General features: G+C 36.5%; 11 protein-coding genes across 11 annotated transcripts; 6 read left to right on the top strand and 5 right to left on the bottom strand.

Moving 5' to 3' along the window:
• Nucleotides 1-233: 233 nt before the first annotated feature.
• Nucleotides 234-1,697, bottom strand: AC631_04121 (uncharacterized protein; the record flags this gene model as incomplete). The annotated part of the gene is made up of 1 exon (XM_015612950.1): nt 234-1,697. One exon carries the CDS (start codon nt 1,695-1,697, stop codon nt 234-236), a length of 1,464 nt encoding a protein of 487 aa, XP_015466222.1.
• A 420-nt stretch (nt 1,698-2,117) lies between these two features.
• AC631_04120 (uncharacterized protein) lies at nt 2,118-3,038 on the bottom strand (the record flags this gene model as incomplete). The annotated part of the gene is made up of 1 exon (XM_015612949.1): nt 2,118-3,038. One exon carries the CDS (start codon nt 3,036-3,038, stop codon nt 2,118-2,120), a length of 921 nt encoding a protein of 306 aa, XP_015466221.1.
• An 857-nt stretch (nt 3,039-3,895) lies between these two features.
• THI13 (4-amino-5-hydroxymethyl-2-methylpyrimidine phosphate synthase) lies at nt 3,896-4,915 on the top strand (the record flags this gene model as incomplete). Its single annotated transcript, XM_015612948.1, has 1 exon — nt 3,896-4,915. The coding sequence occupies one exon, from the start codon at nt 3,896-3,898 to the stop codon at nt 4,913-4,915; it is 1,020 nt and encodes a 339-aa protein (XP_015466220.1).
• A 97-nt stretch (nt 4,916-5,012) lies between these two features.
• On the bottom strand, nt 5,013-5,936 carry SCO1 (Cu-binding protein; the record flags this gene model as incomplete). The annotated part of the gene is made up of 1 exon (XM_015612947.1): nt 5,013-5,936. One exon carries the CDS (start codon nt 5,934-5,936, stop codon nt 5,013-5,015), a length of 924 nt encoding a protein of 307 aa, XP_015466219.1.
• A 169-nt stretch (nt 5,937-6,105) lies between these two features.
• Nucleotides 6,106-7,947, top strand: AC631_04117 (protein-lysine N-methyltransferase; the record flags this gene model as incomplete). The annotated part of the gene is made up of 1 exon (XM_015612946.1): nt 6,106-7,947. The coding sequence occupies one exon, from the start codon at nt 6,106-6,108 to the stop codon at nt 7,945-7,947; it is 1,842 nt and encodes a 613-aa protein (XP_015466218.1).
• A 181-nt stretch (nt 7,948-8,128) lies between these two features.
• On the bottom strand, nt 8,129-8,707 carry PHO88 (Pho88p; the record flags this gene model as incomplete). The annotated part of the gene is made up of 1 exon (XM_015612945.1): nt 8,129-8,707. The coding sequence occupies one exon, from the start codon at nt 8,705-8,707 to the stop codon at nt 8,129-8,131; it is 579 nt and encodes a 192-aa protein (XP_015466217.1).
• A 217-nt stretch (nt 8,708-8,924) lies between these two features.
• AC631_04115 (uncharacterized protein) lies at nt 8,925-11,654 on the bottom strand (the record flags this gene model as incomplete). Its single annotated transcript, XM_015612944.1, has 1 exon — nt 8,925-11,654. The coding sequence occupies one exon, from the start codon at nt 11,652-11,654 to the stop codon at nt 8,925-8,927; it is 2,730 nt and encodes a 909-aa protein (XP_015466216.1).
• A 212-nt stretch (nt 11,655-11,866) lies between these two features.
• AC631_04114 (E2 ubiquitin-conjugating protein) lies at nt 11,867-12,370 on the top strand (the record flags this gene model as incomplete). Its single annotated transcript, XM_015612943.1, has 1 exon — nt 11,867-12,370. One exon carries the CDS (start codon nt 11,867-11,869, stop codon nt 12,368-12,370), a length of 504 nt encoding a protein of 167 aa, XP_015466215.1.
• A 258-nt stretch (nt 12,371-12,628) lies between these two features.
• CBP1 (Cbp1p) lies at nt 12,629-14,101 on the top strand (the record flags this gene model as incomplete). The annotated part of the gene is made up of 1 exon (XM_015612942.1): nt 12,629-14,101. The coding sequence occupies one exon, from the start codon at nt 12,629-12,631 to the stop codon at nt 14,099-14,101; it is 1,473 nt and encodes a 490-aa protein (XP_015466214.1).
• Nucleotides 14,102-14,247: 146 nt separating this feature from the next.
• On the top strand, nt 14,248-14,682 carry AC631_04112 (uncharacterized protein; the record flags this gene model as incomplete). The annotated part of the gene is made up of 1 exon (XM_015612941.1): nt 14,248-14,682. One exon carries the CDS (start codon nt 14,248-14,250, stop codon nt 14,680-14,682), a length of 435 nt encoding a protein of 144 aa, XP_015466213.1.
• Nucleotides 14,683-15,030: 348 nt separating this feature from the next.
• AC631_04111 (uncharacterized protein) lies at nt 15,031-17,217 on the top strand (the record flags this gene model as incomplete). The annotated part of the gene is made up of 1 exon (XM_015612940.1): nt 15,031-17,217. One exon carries the CDS (start codon nt 15,031-15,033, stop codon nt 17,215-17,217), a length of 2,187 nt encoding a protein of 728 aa, XP_015466212.1.
• Between the last annotated feature and the right edge of the window lie 77 nt (nt 17,218-17,294).

Raw genomic sequence — 17,294 nt, 5'->3', positions numbered from 1 at the left:
TTATATTGCAACAATATAAAACTATTTAATTTCGAACACATATTATATATTAACTAAAACATACCCCTATATATAAATACCATAAACACCTAAAATAATTCGTTCAAACAAAACGTAAAAAAACCTATAAAAAATACCTACATAATACCCAGAGAATCTAACACTAGTGAAGAGAAAAATAAAAAAAGAGAATTAATGAATTATTCAATTGAAATCGAATATCTAACCAATACTCATTCTTGATTATCAATAGTGCTTCCATAAATTCCAAGAGCTGTTATGGTTGCCAAGGCATAGAATACACCCTTAGCAACCTCTTTAGCAATTGTTTTGAATGTAAAATTATCCTTTGCTGGAGACGGCTTAATTTTCTTTGACTCATGTTCTTCATTTGATGATTGAATATCACCCTGGTATTCATCAAATGACCTCTTCTTTTTGTTTTCATTATACGGCTCCAAGTGCGACGTATTCAATAAATCTTCCGTACGATCCAATACCGGGACAATAGCAAGTGGAAGGCCACAAGTAATAGAACCTTGGGAGTTGGAGCCGGAAGTAATAGAACAAGAGATGTTTCTACAACTCCAGTCATTTGCTTCTTCTAAGTCTATGTTTCCGATGAAACCGCTTGTATCAAGTTCAGGATCTGATTCATTAGATTCTGATATAGATGAGCTGGAATCGGAACTCGAACTAGAACTAGAGCTAGAGTTAGAACTTGAATTAGAATCGGAATTAGAAAACTCAGATGAGAAATCAGATTCTGAATCTAAATCGGACTCTGAAATTATTTCTGATGTAAAATGGCCAAAAGAACAACTTTCAACGTCATCCAGATCCTCGCTTTTTGCAACCCGCGATTCATGCGTACTGGAAATTTCCAAATCCAGTTCATGATCATTAAGATTCGAATTACCGTCAGTTCCTTTAACATCGAGCGATGAAGTTTCCACGTCCATGACAAACTCACCTTGCTTGTCTGTATCTTGATGAGAGTTATCCAGTTGAACTTCCGTCTCAACCACCTTGTACTCAAATTCTTCCTCATTACCTTCCGTACAACTCCTTTCGGCGCAGGAACATTCTTTTGGATGCTTTTTATCAACCTCTAAGCAATCATCAAAGTAATACGCATCCGTGTCATAAGTCTCGTTAGCATTCGTTTCAAGCGGCTCGTCTTTCGATAAGGGTCTTGAATCCTTATCATCTTTGACAACACTAAATTTAAGCTGGTTATCTCCAGAATATTCAAAAGAAAGTCTCAAACCAATTGGAGGGTTAGAGAACTCTTCTAATGGAATATCTCTGTCGCTTGGATATTTCTTAACAATTTTTGCAATACAAGTTGAAGGCTTCGAAACAATAAACCCAATCGTATCACTCAACCCTAACAGATGCCATGTATTTGCTACAATAAACTTGTCATTGATTGTAGTCCCAAACGTCGACCCACAGTCCTTAATAAATAATATTCCATCTCTATATTGCAAACACGCATGTTCTTTCGAAAGATGTGAATTCTCGAAGTTCAAATTATTTTTGCCAATAATCCTACGGCTATCTCTTTGAGATCCTCTCCTGACATATATGAGCTTTTCATCATTATAATCAATTAATCTTTCATCTAAAAATGGTTCGTCTTTCTTAAATTTGTTTTTTGGTGAAGCCACCACTTCGGTATTACAAGTAATCATCTTATCGTGATATGCCTACAACGTCTAATAGTTGCAAACAATTTAAACTAATTTAAATAATTTTAAAACGTATACCAACTGTAACACAACTGTTATGTTAATTCTAGAATAATCCTGTTATAATAGAATGATATAATTAATAATAAGGAGTAATAAACCAGAGGCAAATTTGAAACTGTGGAGGATCAGTTTCTTATCAGTACAAGCTGCGTGCAAAACTACAAAAACTGATTAGGAGCTTTTCTTACAGTATTTGTTATTCATTAGTCGTTATTGGGGTCAATATATAGATATATATAATAAATATGTAACATGCATAGCTGGAGACATAATACACGAGTTTATCCAACATGAAAACGAAAACGAATTCAGAATATTGGATGATTTATCGTAATATGTATCCCAAGTCCCTGTCAAGCACTATTCTTCATAGAGTTTACTGAATTCAGTCCCACCTTCTTCCGACGGAGGAACTTGTAACCAGTTTAAATTGTCGTACTTGGCAGTTCCTTCGATTACGTGAAATGTGTATGCATATCTTGATTTAGTCGACATATTTTTCTCTGATTTGTGTAAAACAGAGTTGTGGATAAGTACCAACGACCCAGCAGGGCATTCTACTAGCTTGTAGTCGTCTGGAGAGTCTTCTGGGTATTGTTTTGATGTATCGTAATCAACAGGAATGAAGTTGCATCCGTTTTTGCCTCCGTTGATTTTGGCAAACCGTTTGGTAATAGGAAATCTCTTATGGGACCCTGGGTTGTATGCTAAGCACCCGTTTTTTTCGGTGCACTCTTCCAAAGCAAACCAAAATCCTACTGCCGATTGGGGTTCCGTGTATAAGAATGTTCCGTCAGTATGGGAAGGCACCGAGTTCTCCCTAGCATCATTACCACCTATTTGGGGTTGTTTGAAAATGCACATACTTTGCAATACTCTCGGATCCGAGTATTCCAACGACCTTGCAACAGCTTTCACCTTATTATCGAATGTGATTTTATGAAAAACTTCATCTTTCATATGCAATCCATGCCCAACTTTATTAATGGCCTTATCTTTAGGGAACCGCAATTCACCGGTGTCCTTATCAAATGCATCCACGTCAAAAAAAAACGAAATATTATTCGATGAATCAAAAAAGTATTGATCTCCAATGTGATCGTTATCACTGGTCTTGAATTGTGTCTTTGGGTGGTCTTTCAAATTAAAGTCATTCAAAAGGGTGTGCGATCTATCAACCAATTGTTGCACTTGTTCAGTCGTTAAAAAGTTGGGAATGCATAAGACACCCTCTCTATGAAAGGTTTCTAATTGCTCTTGTGTTAGTTCTTCGTTTACCATAATATTAAATGCTTATGCCTAATAAATTAGCAATATATTTACTAATTAATATTGTATGATCTTTTTTACTTATGTCCGTTCGCGGTAATCATTACTATTTTGATGGAAGCTATAAATGGATTTTTAATCAATATTGGGTAGCCAATACCTTTTCTTGTTTGCAAATCTATGTTATTAGTTTTAGAAAACTTCACAGTTGTATTGAAACTATTCATTTTGGTTGAAAATATATTCAGTGTAGTTAAAAAAATATGCTAATAAAAGAGATGGACATGTATGCGCATACTCATTAATGGTTACATTCCTACAGAGTTAATCCAGGTAAAGTATCCACAGATGCGAGGTTCAAAGTAATATTGTCATACTTGTATAGAGATGGTCCAGATTAAACTCTATTCATTGCTTCATATTTCAGGGAGAAGAAACATTATGAGTATTGGCTGAGTCGCAATACCCGAAGTAGTAAAATGTAGCACCCGGTATAAAAGGGTTGAACAAAGTACGAAAATGGGAACCAACTAAGTGCATAATGGATGCAAATAGACGTGAGCACTGCTAAGGTAGCACCAAAGCTATTTGTGGGAATGTGCCATACAATATCATAGCATATGCGCTAACAAGGGAAATAAACTAGACTTCAGAGACCCATGGATTACTTGGCCTTACACTATGTATTAATCTAATTGGACTATCATCGAAACTTTTATGCACTAATAAGGGATTTTGTTGAGTTAAATTATCCTGCGACTGAATTGACGGAGGAATAGCTTCCAGATGAAAGATTATTTAAAGACGGTTGGTGGGCTGGAATTGCAACGGAGTTTGATTTATCATAAGCTAAAAACCAATTAAGAATTATGTCCACTGAAAAGATTTCGTTTTTGCTCAATTGGCAACCAACTCCATACCACATACCAATTTACCTAGCCCAAACAAAGGGATACTTTAAAGAGGAGGGAGTTGACATCTCAATTTTGGAACCATCAAATCCATCTGATGTTACCGAATTAATCGGTTCAGGAAAGATTGACATGGGTTTAAAGGCCATGGTTCACACCCTTGCTGCTAAGGCTAGAGGTTTCCCAGTTACTTCTGTTGGTTCCTTATTAGACGAGCCATTTACTGGTGTCTTGTATCTTGAAGGGTCTGGTATCACACCTGATTTTACATCCTTAAAAGGTAAGAAAATCGGTTATGTTGGTGAATTTGGCAAAATTCAAATTGATGAATTGACCAAACATTATGGCATGACTCCAGACGATTACACCGCCGTGAGATGTGGTATGAATGTTGCTAAATATATCATCGAAGGTAAAATTGATGCTGGTATTGGTATCGAATGTATCCAGCAAGTCGAATTAGAGGATTATTTGAAAAAACAGGGAAGACCAATAAGCGATGCTAAAATGTTAAGAATCGACAAATTGGCTGAATTAGGCTGTTGTTGTTTCTGTACAATCTTATATATCTGTAATGATGAATTTTTAAAGGCTAATCCTGAGAAGGTTAAAAAATTCTTGAAGGCCACCAAAAAGGCAACTGATTACATGCTTGCCAATCCAAAACAGGCCTGGGAAGAATACTCCGACTTCAAGCCTCAAATGACTTCTGAATTGAATTCGAAAATGTTTGAAAGATGCTTTGCTTATTTCTCGGACTCTTTATACAATGTTCATCGTGACTGGAAGAAGGTTACAGCTTATGGTAAAAGGTTAGAAATATTACCTCCAGATTATGAGTCAAATTATTCCAATGAATACTTATCATGGCCTGAACCTAAAGAAGTTGAAGACCCAATTAGGGCCCAAAATTTGATGCTCGAACACCAAGAAGAGTGCAAGGCCTGTGGTGGATACCGTAGATTAGCTGTTAACTAAATTTAGCAACTTTATGTTTAGGATTTATATTATCTCCATATATTTGACAATTGTATATGATATTCTGAACTATTTACAGGCATGTAGAATTCGTTGTCTATTTATAAAGGAAGCTTAACCATGACTCCTTTCTGGCTTCTCTTTCAGATTCAGGAACGAAGGCATCAATATGGGTTCTGATTTTTTCCGCTCCTTCCTTAGCTTCCACTTCTCTTCCAATAACGTCAACAAAATTACCTTCCGAATCCATTAAATAAAAGAAAATAGAATGGTCAACTAAATAGTCCTGTCCGGGCTTAACATCAGGAGGAGTTGAAAAGTAAACTCTGTATTGCTTACAAGCCCTCTTGACATTTTCGTATGGACCTGTCAAACCGATAATTGAAGGATGGAAATCACTCAAGTAATCCTTAATGATTTCTGGCGAATCTCTGGCAGGGTCACATGTAATGAAAATAGGTTGTAATTCGATATTATCTTTCTCTTTCAATTCATCTAACATAAGTCCCAACTTATCCAATTCATCAGGGCAAACATCTGGACAATGGGTGAACCCGAAGTAAATAATGGAGAACTTCTTTTGATCGTTCTTCAAGTTCTCGTGGGTGAATTTGTTTCCATCAGTATCAACCAAATTAAAACTACCCCCAATTAAAGGCTTACCATATACCCTTTTGGCTTCTGTTTCCTTTTGAATTCTCAATCTCTCTTTTTCTGTACTGAACCAATAAGTAACACCTCCCCCAAGCGCCAATAATAAAACAACAGCTTTCCAAGCTGCAAATTCCACACTATTTCCAGCAGCAAATTTTTTTTCAGATTCTTGTGTTCCACCAATAGCAACTCTACTCAAAGGTCTCTTTTTGGTTGCTGCATCTTTCTGAATTTCAGAAGCGTCAGGTTTCTTTTCATTTAATCTGTAAGCGGAGTTACTCAACAAGCGTTTGGAATAATGCAAACTACTTGTTCTCAAGTTATAAACAGTCGATATACGGGGTCTAAAAAGTATTCTAGATAACATTATTCTTGTCGTTTAATCGTTCTAAGTAGGTATTACAAAGAGTAGAATTCGTTAAATCATCCGATCGTTGGCATAAGAGTTTTATATACACAACTTTAATGAGACGGGTTGAAAAATTTAGTGATACACTGGGATTAGAATAGACAGTTTTCAGCTGAAATATATCGATATGACGGTTTCAGACTTATTAAAATGGGCTCAGGAAAAGGGGACATTCATTTCTTCGGCTGTTGAATTTAAAGAATTATCTCAAGGGAATATTGGTGCTATATATACGGGTGAATCGAGTGATGAAACTAAATCATCGGATAAATTTGACCTTCAACTTCCAATAGATCTTGCAATAACTTTGAATAAGGCAATTGAATCATTTAACGATACTGGCCATGGTGATTTCCGTGATATTAGTAAAAAGACTACTAATATTAACTCGTTGTTAAAGTTGTATTTAGCTCGTGAGAGGACATCCTCAAAATTGAATTCATCATACTTTAAGCCTTATTTGTCATTATTACCTAAATTAAGTGACATCAACTCGCCATATTGCTGGACTTCTCAAGAGAAAGCACTCATTAAAGGAACCAATTTGGGTAACTCTTTGAGGGACAATGTTACACAGTTGGTGGAAGAATGGTGGCAAGTGATAAATCTTTTGCCGCAAGATTTGCCAAAGCCAGAAGAGCATTTCATTAATATGAAATTCTACTATGAGTATAAATTCTACACAGACGATGATATGTATAACTATTTTATTGTTGATGAAGCAAAGAATATAGACAATTGGACTAGCTTTCCTTGCTATTTATGGGCATCCCTCATTTTGAAATCGAGATCATTTCCTTCCCATTTACTTAAGGATCATATAAAGGATTCTGATATCAAAGAAGATGAAGCGATGTTACTTCCAATAATAGACCTTTTGAATCACAATATGAGTGCTAAGGTAGATTGGTCTGTTACTTCTTCGAATTCATGTACATATTTCAACTTCAAATCGAATTCAGCTGTACCAGGCGAACAGTTATACAATAATTATGGTATGAAGGGAAACGAAGAGTTGTTGTTAGCTTATGGATTCTGTATCGAAGATAATTCTGCTGATTCTGCGGCATTGAAGATTAAAGTGCCTTTAGAAATGTTACCAGAATTGGAATCGCAGGGGATCAAATTGCCTACAGTAAATGATTATACAACTTCTGTCATCAGAAATACAACAGAAACAAAATCAGATGCCAGCATAGATTATAGTCAGTATGAGAATGGGCTCCTCTTCTTCATAACTAAGGACCACTTACCGGAAAATTTGGTAAAGTTATTTCAATTTTTAGTCAAGAATAAATGGGAAAATAAATTGACTTTAAGAACCCAGTTGGCCGGTTTAAATCAATTACGTCAAGCAATTGAAACCAAAAATGACATTCTCAAGACTCTTTCTATTCCAGATGACGATAATACTAATTTGAATAATATTAGAATCTATATATTATCACAAAAGAAGATCTTTGCTGCTACAATCAAGAAAATCAAGCATTTAGAGAAAGATTTGTTAGCTGAGTTTAAATCACATTTAATTACATTGAAGAATGTTTATAAGAAGGATCTAAAATTCCAACAGTCCTTATTGATCAGTTTAGGTATTTCATCGTATGATTCAATAATCGAATCTCAATTCCAAGACCAATGTTGGTTGTTATATTTAATGCGTTGTTACAATAAAAATGAGTATATCAAGACTGATAAAGACGAAGAAGAAAATTATTTACCTGAGTGGATAAAAAGTCTGTTTATTAAGCTTGCAACAGAAACAGAAGTAACTGCTGCAGAGATTGTAAATTACAAAGAAATATATCAAAGTTTGATACCTAGACTTTCGGAAATCGTTCCAGAAATATATGGAAGAGGTAAATGGGGAGTCGATGAGATGATCATCAGTGCCAAATTGTTAGATCTCATTGGTTTCGTAAGAGGTAAGGAGCAAGAGTGTATTTTGGTTGAACCATTCGATCAGTAGCCACATTGCACCATAGATCTCACGCGAGCCGTAACACATGCGGCACGAATTGATATCCGATTCCGATAAGAATCTACTTAGTTATAGGTTGTATATCAATATTAATAGTTCTATTCACAAACACTAGCTATATAATGTATAAAGAACTCGCAAGTAACCTACGGTTCTAATGATTTTACATCTAATCTTCCTTGATACCACCAGCACCACTGATTTCAGCGGTTTCGATAGAGTGCTTGTCGGTCTTAACGTCTTGTTGAGCACCGGACAAAGCTTGTAAGAAACCTGGCGCAGCCTTGAAAGGTCTCTTCAAGTCACCGCTGGCTGGGGTACCGAAAAGGTGGATCTTCACAATGTTAGCTTCTAAAGCTGACTTGACAGAAGAGATGGATTGCATGACTAATGGGTTGGTGTATTTCATGTAAATGTGCATGAAACCCATCATGGCCAAAGAAGTAAAAACAGATCTGATTTGAGTGTTAACTTGTTTCAAATCGTATTCTCTAACGGTAGTAACAACAGCCTTTGGTTCAGTTTCACCGGCCATAGTATTAGCTGGTTCAACATATTTCAAAGTAGTCAAATCATTCTTAGCAGTGATTTTAGCTCTGGTAATAGCGTAAACAGCTAAAGCAATAGCTTGACAAGATAAGTAGGCGGCTCTAACGTAGAAGAGAATATCTGGATCTTCTAAGTCTAAACGACGAGAAACTTGCATCATGACAAGCATGACCACTAAGTTGGTGATGGCAGGATTCATTTTCTATTTCTAATTGATTTATCCACTAAACAACCTTGATTGTACCTAAGAATGAAAATTGTCTTGAAATTTTACTAAACGACACGAGTTAAATTTTCGTTGAGAGTGTTTTGCCTTTATCAACAAAATTAATTACCCGCACAAAAGAATCTACTAGAATTTTGCAGCTAAATGTATGGTATTTACGGTATTATATGACTATTTACGTAGAATATTGCTAGATAAGAGTATCCTCGTCGTCGAAAGAAACATCACCAAACTCCCAACAACCCAAATGGGCAGATTTTGCTTTTTGTTGCGCCTTTTGCATAGAATCATAGTATTCCTTGAGATTAGGCGAGACACCTTTGGAATCAACGACAGCCCAACCTTCCGAGACTAATTGCTTGTTAATGGTGTAAGTAGGATCCTTCAAAGATTCTTCCGAGTCGTATAAGACTACTGAGTAGTCAACATTTGGGATAGATGAAGGCAATGCACTGATGACTAACTTTTTGTCAAAGGTGAGATCTTCCAAGGCATACAACGCATCGGTCAAGTAGTCGGTTGGCTTGGTAGGAGGCAATCTCAAGTTTTGTAAAACACAGGTGTGGGCGAACTTTGGAAGTTGGGTGAGTGAGAATTTGGCTGGTAATACACGCAAGGAACTGAGAGGAACCTTGTCGACGTTACCGAAGTCTAAATGCTTCACTTCGTAGTTTCTGGTGGTCTTGTCATAGTTCAAGACTTTACCACGATAATATTTGCCATTCTCGGAGAATTTAGCAGAAACGAATTCACCTTTCTTTGGAGGCTTACTCAAATTATGGGGTAAATCGATGGAGGTGTTACTTGCACTAGGAGTTTGATTATGGAAGTCGGCAAACTGCTTTTTGAAGGAGGCAAATGTACTAGACGTACTTTGGTCTAATACATGGTACGAAATAGTACCAGTTGAATCGATATCAGTTACTTCGATATCGAAGAATTTTGGTTTTGCTGAATCAAGTTTGAGTTCATTCAATTTAGCGTTTTGTAAGTCTAACTCTTCTTGAACCTTAGACGCGTCATAATTGGCCCAGAGTCCCTTCTTTGATGATTTAGCGGATTCTTCGGCATTAATAAGTTCGTTAGCAAATGGGTTGGAATTAACAGCTAAGTCATGGACCGAAACCAAACCCTGATCTAATAATGAAACTTGAACTGGTTGCAAGCTACTAGAGTTTACATACAAGTTACCAATAAAGCCACCAATTTTATCCATGTCATAAACATCAAATTCGATACTTCTTTGCAAGAATTTTTTATTCATATATTTTAAACCTTCATCACCTAAGGCTTCGCTTTTATTGTTGGATAATCCACCTAAAATTAAAGTCAATTTCAAACCTTCTTTTGGGTTGTATAGCTTAACTCTGTTTACAGAAGGAATAAATTCGACGTAATAGCCATTAGCAATTCTACCCTTTTGTTTAAACCCATTGAAAAATGTTTTGGCTTTAGTGTAGTTTTCAGAAGCATCGACAATTCTGGTACCTACTGTTAAAACTTTATTTATATCACCATTGAAAAAGACACCTTTCTTTGCAAGTTTCTTTTGTTCTTCTTCTAATTCCACTAATTTATCCCAATTCAATGATCTTTCGTGTGCTGTGGCCTTATTGTGCTTGATTACTGTACCCATACCATTACTGACAATTATTTCGGATAAATCATTCGTTCCATTGATTTTAAAACTAACAAGAAATCTAGCATCGAACCCTAGTTCCTTATTAGCTTCTTTGTATCCGTCAATGTAAACAGTACCAGTTTTACCAATAACGTGTTGTCTTACAAATTCACGGGCAGTGTTGACTAATGCTAATTGTTGTTGGTGGTTGGTAGTGATAGTAGAATCAGAAGGTTTAGGACCTCTAATAGAGGCTAATTGAACAGTTAACTCTTCTTCAGATGAAGGTAAACGGACAACTAATGTATCAGCACCTATAACTTTAGCAATTGAAGCATTGGTAATGGTTGATCCCGGTTTTAAGCCTTTACTTGATTGAGCAACTGGTGCAGAGCTATGGGTAGCTTTTGGATTCGAGTACAAACCTTTAGCTAATGCTTTAGCTGTTTGTTCAGCTTTTCTCAATTCTCCCATTGTAGAAGATCCAACCAAAGATGACTGCCAATCAACAACTTCACCAAACCCATTTTCTAATAACTTAGCATGGATATTATTTCCCGACGGATGATGGATAATAGCAATTGGCACACCTGCTTGACTTTCACCTATAACACTAACCTTGATAGCAGCCTTGGTGGTCAAAAGCTTTTCTTCGACAAATGCTTTGGCTTCCTGGGCAACCTTAGTAACCGATGTAGATTCGGTGGCATCATCAGTTCTGGGACATTTAATACCTGCTAATAATAAGGGGGTCGTGATATGCTGGTTCTTATTAACAATAATACGGCCCATAACCCTATCACCACTTATAACTTTTTCGACAATTGTAGTGATTGGAGCTTTTTGCGACTTACCAATAATGCCTTCGTTCAATTCAATAGTCTCAATCTTGTCCTCCAGAGAAGATTCAGTACTCCATAAGCCAGCCTGGTTTTGTTTAGCTTTACTTTCCAAGTTACGGAGATCGTCAATGTATTCGGATTCGTCTTGGATATTGTCTTTCAACTTAACGAAACCCTTTTCAAGTAAATGCTCGATCAAGGACTTGAAAATTGGTGCCTGGATGTCTCCAAACTCCTTTCCAACATTAGGGGTTTTAAATAACACTTTGAACTTGATTTCCTTACCAATCAATAATTGTCTTAAGTATTCCTTCGATTGGTAACTGTCACCCGACTTCACATACGAAAGTGTTAACATTCTCTCTGGAACTGGGAATTGTGAGGTTTTGGAAGGAACCAAAATCACAGTGTCCCCACTTAAGACATTCTTTACTTTAGCAACAAACACTTGAGTCATATTCGTCTTCTCTATTGATATATCTTTCTGTTTACTGCGTTGAAAAGAAAAAGAGTTGATCTGAATCAATCAAAAATCGAATCGGTGCGTTGTTCAAAACGCTCGGACGATAACCGCATACGATGTCAAAATGATTATCATTAATATATGAATAAAAGCATTAACTTAAATACATATACATTACATATTTAGTGAATAATACTCCTAAAAGAATGCCACCTCGTTCAACAGCTCAGAAGAGATTATTGAAAGAATATCAACAACTCGCAAGGGATCCACCCCCAGGAATAGTTGCAGGTCCAATTTCAGAAGATGATTTGTTTAAATGGGAATGCTTATTAGCAGGTCCACCAGATACCCCATATGAGAACGGAGTGTTCCCAGCTAGTTTGACTTTTCCAAAAGATTACCCATTGAGCCCACCGACTTTGACGTTTGACCCACCATTATTGCACCCAAATATCTACGCGGATGGTACGGTTTGTATATCTATATTGCATGCTCCAGGAGAAGATCCAAACCAATACGAAAGGCCAGAAGAAAGATGGTCTCCGGTGCAAAGTATAGAGAAAATATTGTTGAGTGTGATGTCGATGCTCGCGGAGCCAAACCCAGAGAGTGGTGCTAACATTGATGCATGCAAGCTATGGAGGGACAATAGGGTCGAATACGATAGGCAGATCAGAGAACATGTAAGAAAGACTTTGGGATTGTGAAGTCTGTAAATTGTATATTGTATGCTTCAGAAGCTGTTTGGAGAGTTAACTTTGGGGATTTGAAATCGCCAAATCGTTCCCATGAATTGGTATGTCATGGAAATGTTTTTGATGTGTTTAGTATGTTAGATATCCGACGGATATAAATAGACAATGTATAATGATATTAAGTTAAAATCCGCTTTCGTGTGTATAAACAGTGTAATATGAAAAATGAGCATGAGTAAAGTAATAGCAAATAAGATACCATTGCACATAATGTCCAAACCCATTGAAGTTGAAGTGTGTATTATTGGTGGAGGAGTGTCTGGTCTTAAGGCAGCTCATACTCTACTCAATTACTCTGAATCGAAATATTCCTCTAAAGATTTGATTTTGCTCGAAGCTCAAGATAGGCTTGGAGGTAGAATATTTACCGATCGGACGTCGTCAAAATTGGGATTATCTTACGACTTAGGAGCATCATGGTTTCATGATTCCTTAAACAACGTTGTGTTGGAAGAATCAATTAATGATGGTAGTTTCAATGTTATGGAGGACGGCTACTATGACGATAAGGATATGAAAGTCTTCGCATCTGATAAAGACGGACCACTAGATGTCAACGATATGAGACTCCATAGAGTAGCCGAGGATTTGGAAAAGTTTATCGAGTTATACTATTTCGATGATTTGGACAAAAAAGACATGCCGTTATACAAAATAGTTGGGATGTTTATGGAAAAGCATTCTTCAAGATTGACTACGGAGCAAAAGAAATATTGCAACACCATGTTGAGATATCTCGAATTATGGTATGGTATTACGTGGGACAAAATCAGTGCCAAGTATTCAATTATGGACCACCAAGGCAGAAACCTATTCAATAAGAAGGGTTACGATTTCGTGATTAACAAATTGTCTCGGGATATCCCAGAGGATCGAATTCTCCTTGCCCACCCTGTCACTAGTATTATTCGTAATAATAAGAACGGTGACAAAAAGGTAGCAGTAGAATCGGCCAACGGGCCCACGGTTTATTGTAATTATCTCATAGTTACAGTCCCTCAGAGCATATTGTCATTGAGCCCGCTGCATATCCATGGGATAACCTGGACGCCACCTCTTCCATCTAACATCACCAATGCATTAGAAAGTATTCACTTCGGTGCATTGGGAAAAGTCATTTTCGAATTTGACTCTTGCTGGTGGGATATCAATGAAGACAGGTTTGAAATACTTGCTGATTCCACCGATGATAGTCTGCTCTCCGAGTCTTTAAAACTGCCTCCCAAAAGCTTTTCATTCCCTGTATTTGCAGTCAACTATGCTGCCGTACATAAGAACTCAACCAAGGGTGCTAGTCTTTGTATTCTCACGCAATCTCCACTAACTGACTACTTGGAGTCGCACCCAGATCAAGCATGGTCCTATTTCAAACCCATGTTGGCCAAGCTAAAATTCAGCGATCATGAAGTATCAGATCCAATCAACACTATCACTTCTAACTGGACCAATAATCCATATGTAAGAGGCTCCTACAGTGCTGTTGAATCGGGAGATGATCCATTAGATATTATCACCCAATTATCTGGTGAGCACGACTGTGGATTGACAGACAAAAATATCCGTTTTGCAGGTGAACATACTATTCTGGATGGATCGGGGTGTGTACACGGAGCTTATATGAGTGGTCAAAGAGAAGCTATATGGATCCTTAAGGATTCTGGTGCTATCAGTACTGCTGAATAGTAGTATCGAAGGTTGCAGAATGAATGTATATGCAGTACTGTCTGTCAATTTTCGTCGGGTCTCAAGCCTATGAAATATAAATTTTTTTTAACCTAATCGCCATCACTTGCAGTGTTGTAGGTCCTTTTATATATAATATAGCAGATATGAGTACATTTAAAGCCGAAAACGCTGAAAACTTGGAAGATATTGAAAAGCAATTTGCTGTGAAAGCAGTTATGCAAGCTGAAACATACTGGAGTTTATTAGAAAAGATTCCAGGATCCAAATTGAAGTTAACAAAGTACGATGACCGTATCTACGATCAATTATTAGAAGACTTCCCTGAATTTGAAGATCCAAATGCCGCTGCGGTTATCGAAGAAGCTTCCATGAAGAGTCCAAGTGGTAAAGCCAAATGGAGAACATTTTGTGACAAATTTAAGGACATCGAAGACTACAACTTTGGTACTCTTTTAAGATCCAAGGCTACAGATGAATACTCACAAGAGGGTACTATATTTGCCGTCAGAATCCAATTCTATGCTATAGAGATTGCCAGAAATAGAGCTGGCTTAAATGACTGGATTGCTAGCAAATAACCTTGTATACAACCTTTCCTTTTTTATGATCACTTACTATAATACATTTCTGTCGAACTTGGATAATCATTATCCTACTTATTGTATAATACCTACTGTAGGCCCCATCTTTAAGTGTTAGAAATCATGTCATGTAGTGATGTCGTATGTCGTGTGATAGAATGTCGCGTTATATGGATTGGTGCTATTAGTTTCGACATATACAACATGATTTGATAATATATCTAGTATTTACCGTGTTTATCTAAGAAAAAATCAGTTTAACTAGAGTTTATATCTAGTTAATTCGATGGATAATAACTGTACACCTCAACATATCTTTTTACATTTGATTGGGTTAGAGCAGTAATGAACAATCCTAAGATGCAACCGAATAATACCAATAGCAATTCCAATAATGTAAATATAAACAACGGAAACCTGAAGTTGCCGCAATGGCAGCAGCAGCAACAGCAACCATTGGCTAATTATACGTTACCTGGAGTTATCAATTACTTGACGTCGGAATTTACAGATCTAGAGAGATTCAAGATCATGACAAATTTAGAGAAATCAGAAATGAAATATAAAATTGTACAATTGCAAGGGGAGCTTAATTCATTGAGATATATCAATGAAAAGCAAAAGTCCCGTATAGATGTGTTAGCAAAAGAAAATCAAAAATTGGAAGATCGATTGAAATCTAAGGGGACCGATAGTCAGTCGGATAGTGAGACCAAGAGTGAGGGTACAGTTGAAGGCAATATTGAAATACCCGAAATAGATTTACTAGAGATCAAGAAATCGAGAGCTCAATTGACAAAATCCATGAGACAAGTATTGCATTTGCTAAAGACACCTCATGCGAACAGCATGAATGCTTTGAACCTCAATGATCCGGCAGATGAATTGAATGAGTATGACGATTTAATAAAGAATGACAAATCGGATCCATTCTTTTTTTCTGAAAAAGACAATTCTCAGAATTCAGAGTACAGTGGACGTAGCCGCAAGTATAACAAAGACAGCATATTTTCGCAATATTTGAATGACATTCCTTTCAATTCTCAAAACCAAGGATCCACTGAAAAAGTTCAAGATGATCTAAGTCAGAACAACTTAACTGAAATTGGAGACATCAATGCGAAAAGTATTCAATATTTAACCCAGCCTTCAGAAGAAAAGGAAGAGTTTCCATCATCAAATAATAAAACAGAAGAAAGTGATACAGAAACCGTAATCATGGATGAATCTGATGGAGAAAAGTTGGAGTTGACCAAAACCAAATCGAATCTCGCCAAGAGACTTGACCATAATTCAAGTGCAGCTAGTCTCTCTTCCGTCAAATCAAATTCATCTTCCGAATCAAACAAGATTACTGAAGATATGTATTCCGTAAAGCCAAACGCCTTAATTACAACTAATGATCCAAATTATAAAAATTGTCGAGTATTTACTGGTTGCTTGAATAACACGATAGTGTATTTGAACTACGACCACAAATCGGACGAAAGCTTAGTTTTACTAAATGTGTGGTCGACTTCATTAAATAAATTGGTTGTTTCAAAAGAATTCACGGATACAATTGTTGAAAAACCTTCAAATGTTATTGATATATTCTGTGTTTCACACGATGAAGTCAACCTGACGATGTACTTATTGGCTGTTTATAAATCGGGAACTGTTGACCGTATCAAGCTTAATGAAAATTCCCAAATTTCAAAGCATTGTATTCTTAACCTTCCTACCACAACATTGAACTCGTCTAAGTTGATTGAATTCAGCCATAAGTCTAGTCCTGAATCTAGAAATTTTGGTCTTGTTGTAACTGGTTTACAAAAACCTGCCTCGACTCCGTTTATCAAAATCTACAATTTGATGGTGGACACTAAGAATGCAATAGTCGACACCGAAATTGGGTCATATGTCAAAAGCTTCTTTAAGCTACAAAATTCGCAAGAATCAGACATGTTTGAGGCTGTTCACTGGTTTAAAAATGACGACACTAAATCTACACCAGATACATCGTCACCAAAGTCTAACAAAGGAAAATCCCACAAAAGAACGGTATCTTGCACAGATGTCTCCCTATCTCCATATGAGATTATCCTTAAATTGGGTTACCAGTTAATCAGATTCAATTTCGTCCTGAAAAAATACTACACTTTGATCGATGATTTGCATGGAGATATTACGAAAGATTTATGTTTCAATGATCATTTAGCCCTATTCGTTGAATTCAAGGAAGACAACTTTAAATTAAAAGTGTACGATTTAGTTAAAGGGACGTCCATAAGTGAAACCGATTCTAATAACTCATTCTCTGAGAATTCTAGTCTTATCCTAGTCAGTGATGAGAAAAAGTATGCTATTGCTAAATTGGACAGATCTCATATTCAATTTTACGACTTGAACTTCTCCTTACTACATCATATCAACATTTCTCCTTTACCCAATACTTTATTATACTCCAACGGTGAAATAATTTTAGCCACGGTCTCCAATAATTCCATAGAGAATTTGGCTATTTACGATCTAAACACGTTTACTGCATAATAGATAGTTTTGTCTATTTATCAAATCAATATATTGAATTCGTTCTCCCTATTGTATTGAATCTGCGGCTCAAGTTT

This window comes from Debaryomyces fabryi, assembly GCF_001447935.2.
Source record: "Debaryomyces fabryi strain CBS 789 chromosome Unknown contig00102, whole genome shotgun sequence".
Taxonomy (NCBI): domain Eukaryota; kingdom Fungi; phylum Ascomycota; class Pichiomycetes; order Serinales; family Debaryomycetaceae; genus Debaryomyces; species Debaryomyces fabryi.
Note: the sequence above shows the minus strand (reverse complement) of the source record. Positions and strands in the feature narration are given on the sequence as shown.